Raw genomic sequence first — 8,329 nt, 5'->3', positions numbered from 1 at the left:
ACTTGGAAACAGGAGGTATTTTGCTCCAGATAAGACAGAAGCAATAGGACATTACTGGAGAGGTGTTTATCAGTGGACCAGTGGGGTCTTTTTGTATTTTGCAGCTAATAAATTATTTCTGTTTGCAGCATCGCTTTTGGTGTCTGATGTCCTATGGCATGGCGGCCTGCTGGTTTGTACTGGGAACAAAAGGCCTGGCAACCATTTTCCTGAACGCCTTTATATTTTATCTGATAGCGCAGATAAAGATTCCACTGTTCACCTGGCTGAGCTCTGCCCTCATGCTCCTAATGTTACACAATGAGACTGTTGAACATACCCAGGTAAGTCATTTAGGTTCCACCTGTTTCCCCATCCATCAGTCCACCTACATTTTTATGTTTTTGCAGATTTAGGTGGAATATCTCATGTATTGTGGTAGAAACATTTAGAAATGTGAAAATTCTAGAGCAATACCAGTGTCAGATGGAGTTTTCCTGGTCACCGGAGTGTCAAAGGAAGATGACGTGCAATAGCTACTGTTGTCCACATGACTCCTTTACAGCTCCTGAGTCTGGACAATGCCATAGTTAGTAAGTGGACAGGAGTAGCTACTGCACGTCATCTCCCTTTGATGCACAGGCTGTTCGGAGGGCTCCATCTGCTGCTGGTATTTCTCTGAACCCTGCTGTAATTTAGCAGACGAGAGATCTGGCATGGCTTGGCGTTTGTTCTTTGATGACCGAACTGACAAATAATGGCAGAACCAGTATGACAGTGTACTCCTGTCAGGATGCACAGGAAGAAAGGGTGACAACACTGGTGAAAATTTGATGCCCATTTTCTAGCATTGTCACCCTGAATAACGTGCAACCAGGGCAGCATTACTGAGGTGATCAGAAGCCATGTAGCAGGCAACTGTCAAAATTGAATTAGTTTTTTTTTTTTAGGTGCCAAATCATAAAAAAAAGGATACAATTTACTATATCACAATATAAAACATACATAGAAAAGTAAGATATGCGACAAACATCATTCCCCCTATTCAGCAGAGTTACCTCTATTAGCCTCTATTATGTATCTATTATGTACCGCTTGGCCAGCTTCGGTTTCAGCGCAGCTCAGCCGAGCCGATGCATATGCGTTCGGCTCGACTGAGCCGCTCGGCCACGTTCGGGAGCTGTACGGGCTATTGTGAATAGCCCGTACAGCACCCCTTCAGTTTTACACATCAATACAGAAAGAAAAGGTACAAACTAGACTCACATATTGTCACACTTCCCTGTGTGATGATCCGGCGCCGGGTTTTACCTCCTGTCTGAGCTGCTTGGCTTCCTGCCAATCCACTCGGAACCTCTCCATTAAAAGTCCAGCTCACTTGTTCCGTGCCGTTCGAGCAACGTGTCTTTACACCCAGTCGGACTTCCTGTTTATTTCTTGCCTCTGTAATCCCTGCGGTTGCCCACCACCTACCTTGTCTCCTGTGAGTCTGGATTCCCTCTTCCTCACAGCGAGATCCTGTACGTCCTGCCTTGGATTGATCATCAGCTTCTTCAAGTGAGTCCTTGCACCTGTGCCTACTTGTGTGGCTGTGTATATGCTTCAACCCTGTCTACTTATGCATCCAGCACCTCGGTGCTGCAACTAATCTTTATGTCTGTGTGGGCATGCTAGAGGGCCGCAACCTGGAAGGTGTCCAGCAGCCAATCATCCTCACCATTAGAGGCTCTGTCGAACACCTGGCCCTTCTTAGAACCTGCGCCTCTAGTGCGTCCCTGTTAACGCACAGACACCATTTTTTGCACGCTACTTTTTGTCGTTTTGTGTGCCCCGGTCGCAGACCGTGACAGTTGGTCGCAGACCGTGACACATATTGCAATATAAAAGCTATCGATTTAAGCCGCATATACGTTATACGTTGAATGAAGGATCAGACATACATCAAATATAACATTCCCATCAACCCGTTCTCCCCCTGACACTAGGTATGATCTTAGAGGATACAGGGTAGGTGTCAACAGTATGGGTTAATGGAGGGGGCTTACATTCCTGCATCAGATGAATACCACAAATTCCAGGGCGCCCAATGCTTAGTGAATCTATCCAATGCTCTGCCAGGATGTGACAAAGCTCTTCATTGCCACAAATTTAAAAAAAATGTTTTACATTTGCAATGAAATTTGGTCTAACATTGTAATGAGAGGTGTGGTGCCTTGATCACTTATCAACCCAACCAAAACTGAATACATGTAGCAGGTAACTGAACAGATAAAATGTTTTAAACAAAGGACAGCTACCCATTTTCTGTAAGCCCCCTGGCTAAGATACCCACCCTGGTCCATTCACATGGTGGCCCCCAGCCATCCAATGGAGTAGAGACCATCTGTAGTAATCAATGAGGCTGTGGCATGCATGCACACTAGGAAACAGATTGCACTGCCAGAGTGTGTTCTGTCTGCCTGGCCCTTTCCAGCGTCTTCCATAGCCAGAACCCCTGTTCAATCACAGATAGCCTCAGCAGCACTGCCATAGAGGAAACCCCTGTCTGAATGCCTCTTCCATTTCTGGGCCAAACACGCACAATTGGACCACTCAATGGCTATAGAGAGCCTCATCCGAAATTGATTGTGTACCAAGTCATAAGAATACAGTATATGTGTTGCTTGCACATTGAAGAATAATGATCTTTTAGCTGTATATACTATTCTTTATGAAGTGCAAGCAATTTGTCTTTGCATTGCAAACCTGATTTCCAATTGGCTTCCTTCTGTATCATTTATTATAATTTCCTCCAGTGAATATAAGCTGTTTATATATGTTTTCAAGACCCGGACACATCTGTCTTTACTGTCAAATGTTACAAAGATTTCGTATCTACGTACAATGTAGCGTTTATGGAGAAGAAAGTGAATTGTGTTGTTATATAATTCTGTCCTAGCAACACAGTAAGAATGGCGTAGTAGAGCTCAGAGATGTAATCAGGCATCGCAGCAGTGCTTTTATAGCAGTACCTGTTATGTTGTAACCCACGAAGGATGAAATGAGCAACAGCAGTACATTGGCAGATAAAAGGTTGGCAACATTCTGGATTTAAATTTTGACATAAAAGAATTTATTTCCTGTGTGCTGCTAATGTACTGTATATTTTTGGGCCATAACAAAAAAAATTCTCTTATTCCCTAATTGTGGTCTGTTAATTATACAATTAAAGTGACACTAAACTCAACTTTTAACAAAACTGTGTCTTATTGGTGCATTGTGTAGATCCTCAAATCATCTCCGAATTTGTGCTGACACTGTCCCTCCTTCTGAAATTTGCATGTAGAGCTTGTGGCTTATACTTTATACACACATGCATTGCATGTGTATGTAAGTGCTGACTGGAAAGTCATCGCTCAGTAAATTCAGAGGACAGAGTAAAGTGAAATTTTCACTGATACCTGAAGTATGTTGAGCCATTTCTCATTCTTTATTCCCCGGTTGCCATGTGTCCCCATATGACCATATCAGCAGAGAGTGTTGTTTTGTAAGGATGCTGTCAACTTTTGAGGCTGAGAGATGAGATATCTCGAAGTATTGAATAGTTAAAGATATGATAGTTTCAGGACCACATAGGTAAATGTCTTTGACTCACAAACACTTGCTTCCATTGTCTTCCGAAGAATATAGGCGGTTGACTGTCACCAGTACTGAAATCTACCCAATTTGGCCACCTCAAAGTGAAGAAATATCTTACATTTTATGGTTGACACCAGAGCAAGAGTTGATGTAAAATCTCCCAGTGAGGACACTAGTTCTAACTGTCCAAGATGGGATTCCACATCTCTTTCTGCGAAATCTACCAAAAGGGGTTACATAGAACAATAAAAATTTGACAAAGGTTCAAATCTTTCCTCGAACAAAAACATTTTGGCTGAAGCTCCATTGATGCCGACATGACCCGAAACTAATCTTGTCTTGTTTTGTTTTGCAGCGTGGTTGGTATGGCACCGAGAACGAATTTTATCTCCTGCAGTTCACACTCACTGTACGCTGCCTTTTTTACACCAGTTTCTGCCTAGAATACAGTGCGCTCCAGGGAGCTTGCTACACCTTCCCATCAATGCTGGCCTATGTGTTTTATTACCCTTTATTCCACAATGGTCCTATCATTCCTTTCAATGACTTCTCTGAGCAGGTATGTATCTTTGTATGGTATGGTTTAGTATGCATGTTAATCAGTGGAACTTATCCACCATAGCTCATAATGACAAATCCTGTATTTCCTTTCACTGACCTATAATGTACTGTAATAAAGAATATCTTACCCACAAGAAGTCACACACACTATCTAAACATTGCACACTTTTTCCTACATTAGGGCTGCCTCCGCCCACCCATAAATGTTGTGCCCTGGAGACTCCCCCCTTCCTTCTACGTTATATTTTATGCTTTTTCTTAAGCTTACCATTTCCAGATGTCTTCACGCTGGTCACATGATGTTCAGGGTCCTCTCCCTCTTTGGATCTTCTCTGTCAGTGAGCAGTCCTTGATGCATCATTTTATGTGAGTGCGGGCCCTTTTGACCCCCCCCCCCCAACCCCCCAAGGGGCAGGTCCATGATTTCCTGCACTCACAGGATATCTTCAGTCTTCCAGGTTAAACAACGCTTTGTGTCATTGACAACTGAGGACATCTAGTGGCGGAAAGGAATTACTGTGGGTCACGGCGCCAAAGAGGATGGAAGTATTGCAGCCGGTCTTTAGTTTTAAATTTCCTTTTTTTTTTCTTACGTTAACTTGTCTTTAGAGAAATTGGGAGCGGGGGCGGCCATTTCTGACCTCTCCTGAAAATACTAGTTGCCTAGCTAGTATACAGAGTTACTGGTGTTAATATTTTTGGAATTACAGACCTGCAAGTATGCACATTAGGAAAGTTAGAGTAAAGTCAGAAGTCCTTACCTGCGTTCTTGTTCTTGTCAGTAGTACACAATATTAAAAATACAAAGGCACTAAGGCGGATAGGTGACTAGATCTTTCAGGAGACTAATAGCCATCTCGCTGTGTTTTCCTTAAAGTGACACTAAACTCAGGAGTTAAATCCTAAAAATGCTTTTCTTGTACCTGAACCATTACCAAAATTGTATCTTATTTGTGCATCACTCGGCTGTAGATCCTGAAATCATCTCTGAATTGGTGCTGACACTGTCCTTCCTTCTGAAGAGTGGCTACTTTTGTTCCCCATAGTCCCTGTGTGTGTTGTTAATTAGTCACCGCTCCAAGATCGCTCCCGTGATGGACTACAATCTCAATACAAATATGTAAACTAAACATGAGATTGTAGTCCATATACCGCAATATACCGTGATGGGTGGCAGTGAATGACGGGTTGAATATTATTACCGGTCACAATTAACAATTTAAACTAAATACTTTGTAAATTAATCCCTGTTCCCTCAATAATATTGGTCTGTGTGTAAGCGCAGATGCTGAGCTCGGCAAATTCGACTACATTGGCGTTCTCGACAGAACACCGGTATCTGCGTTTAGTATCGCGGCATTTTCACGAGTAGGAGTACTAGTGAAAATGCCCAGTATTAACACTGGTGTATCCCTACTTAAAAATATAATGCATTGCTGGGACTTGTAGACCTACATAGTTGGAGCTATTCTGCATTCTGCAACTGGATTGGACAGACCGGCTCCTGAATTCCATAATAATAAGTCGACCCCTCTTTTACACCATGCTTCATGTTATACCCATATTCAGTATATATCATGAACCAAGGGGTGATGCTTTTAATGGTATTTGAAAATGACATGACTGTGTGTGGCACTGCCAACACAGCCACTTCATATTCTCCGATCTTTTAATGGCAAACTACAAGTCCTGTCTACCAACGCAGCAGATGTCACGGCACTTTTAATTCATTCATTCTTCCTCCATCCCTGTTACTGAATGTCCGTGCCTCAGTACAGACAGGGAAGGGAGAGACAATCTTCAGGAGCCAGAGCATTGCACCCACGATCCACTTATCACTGCTGCAATGCTTTACTTGCTCCAATGTAAAAAAAAATAATAAATGCACATTTTTGCTTTTATGAATATATGTGCAGTTATAATTTTTTTTTATCACCTGCAGGTCTTTAGCAGATGAACTGGAAAAGGGAAGGCAGCACTCTGATTCAGTTGGTACCTACTGCAAAGCATAGTGCTGCCATGCAAACTCAGGGTTCCCAGCCTCCTTCCTAGCCTATCCTGACTTCCTATTTTATATCATAATATGTTCATATTAAAAGCTGATTTTGCAAGGTAATATCTGGTTTCCACACAACAGCATTATGCCTGTGTTTCCCATTTTTGCCTCCACTCACCAGTATTATGTGTGGCAATGTCTGTCCAAGTTAACCCTTTCTTGACCAGGGGTCAGTGAAGCATAGGTGACTAGACCAAATTTAGCAGCATCTTTATCCCAAGCATAGAAATGCTAAATTGGTTTTGGGGCCATTCACAGCTGCGTGTTGCTGTAATGTGGTTAAACGCGCGTCTTACTGCTGAAACTGCAGTATGGTTTGTTGCAGTGCCATACATTTTGAACTCACTCATGCACTGGCAAGCAACGTATCTGCACTGCAATGCACCCCAACACACCTTCCGTGCATGGATTTGGCTGATGATTGCAATGGTTTCTAATTGTATGTTAGCATATAGTTTATCTTCAAGGCTGTATCCGTTATGATTCTGAATACTTTGCTTTATAGACCATCATTCAGCTTCCTCTAAGGCTGCATTATGATTGGTGACGCAGCTTTGCACCTAAATTATAAATGATGTACGTTTTCCATGTGTGTTGCTATGACAAATAATTTTATATACGTTTCAGATGTGCCATAAATGAGTGTGGGTGTTTTGATCCATGGTGAGAGATAATTTTGTGATGTGTCATATTATAATATATGGATGCAGCTGGGGTGGACTGGCTGTGCTCATACTGAAGCCTCTTAAAGGAGAACTTTTCTAAAACAAATGTGTAGGCTGCCATTGCTGTCCTAAGTTATCAAGCTGGAGTCCCCTCTGTAACAATTTATATCAGCTGTAGATCTGTTATTTTTCCACTTTCTTTAACAAGATAACAAGTATGAGCATAGCACACGTGCACTTTATGGCAGATTTAATGTACGGTACACTCCTAGTGTGCTCTCTTCCAGCACTGACAGATCCACAATCACTGTTATTGCTACAACCATCTTCTCTTACATTTCTTCGCGACCAGCTTTTTGATACTTTGGCCATGTATGGCCACTGATGCAACTCCTGCACAAGCACACTAGAGTTACAAGGTTCCAGCATACAGATGCCAGGACTGGACCAAGAACATACACTGATCATGCAGCACTGCAGGTACATATAAAAAAATTGCTAGCAAAAAGGGGAAAGATTTTTTGAGCAAAGTCTTTTCTATCCCAAAAACACTATTTCCTAGTAGTTGCAATTTAAAGGGACACTAACCAAGGAGTTAAATCTTAAAAATGCATTCAAGTACCCTAACTGTTAACAAAAATCTTATTAGTGTATCACTCGGCTGTAGATCCTCAGATCATCATGAATTCATGATGCCACTGTCCTTCCTTCTGGAGGGTGGCTACTTTTGTTCCCCATGGTCCCTGTGTGGGTTGTAAAGTAGGCACTGCTCCAAGCTCACTCCTGTGATGGACTACAGTCTTTACTAACCTGAATTGAAGTTATAGTCTATCACAGGAGTGAGCTTGGAGCGGTGACTACTTTACAACACACACAAGGGCCACGGGGGAACAAATGTAGCCCCCCTCCAGAAGGAAGGACAGTGGCATCATGAATTCATGATGATCTGAGGATCTACAGCCGAGTGATACACTAATAAGATACATTTTTGTTAATAGTTAAGGTACTTGAATGGGAGAATCAGTTTTTTTATATATATTTCCAGTTTCTGAGGTATGAAGTTCAGCTTTGAGTAAAGTGGCCTAAAGTCAGATATAAGTAGGGTTAATTGGGCACAGCGATTCCGTATCATCATATTCTAGTCACATATGCTGCGCGGCCTTTTGCCGACGTGCAGCCATTCTGAGAGGCTTGCATATTAATGATGTTATATGTTTTGATCCCAGAACAAGTGTTTACATAAAAAGAATTAAAATGTCACCGGCGCTGTTAATGAAGGTTATAACTTGTCTGTGCTGCATCTGCTTAAAGCTGATCTCTCTGTGCTTGCTGTTTGCCCCGCCGCTGCCTTTGTTCACGTATTATAGTTAGATATGTTAATTCTGTTGTTTCCGAGCTTCAGTTAGATGTTCTTTCACATCGCATCCAATAATTAGAATTTGCATGTATG

At 42.2% G+C, this 8,329-nt stretch overlaps 1 protein-coding gene across 1 annotated transcript in view; it reads left to right on the top strand.

Moving 5' to 3' along the window:
- The window catches only part of HHAT (hedgehog acyltransferase), a 203,754-nt gene that overhangs the window by 27,752 nt on the left and 167,673 nt on the right, over positions 1-8,329 (top strand). Inside the window, exons 5-6 of the mRNA XM_018553055.1 lie at positions 129-323; positions 3,953-4,156. Of these exons, the coding sequence (XP_018408557.1) occupies positions 129-323; positions 3,953-4,156 (399 nt within the window). The remainder of the gene's footprint in view (positions 1-128; positions 324-3,952; positions 4,157-8,329) is intronic.

This window comes from Nanorana parkeri, unplaced genomic scaffold (assembly GCF_000935625.1).
Source record: "Nanorana parkeri isolate BGI_ZX_2015 unplaced genomic scaffold, ASM93562v1 scaffold1, whole genome shotgun sequence".
Taxonomy (NCBI): Eukaryota; Metazoa; Chordata; class Amphibia; order Anura; family Dicroglossidae; genus Nanorana; species Nanorana parkeri.
This window is presented reverse-complemented; position numbering and strand designations above follow the sequence as displayed.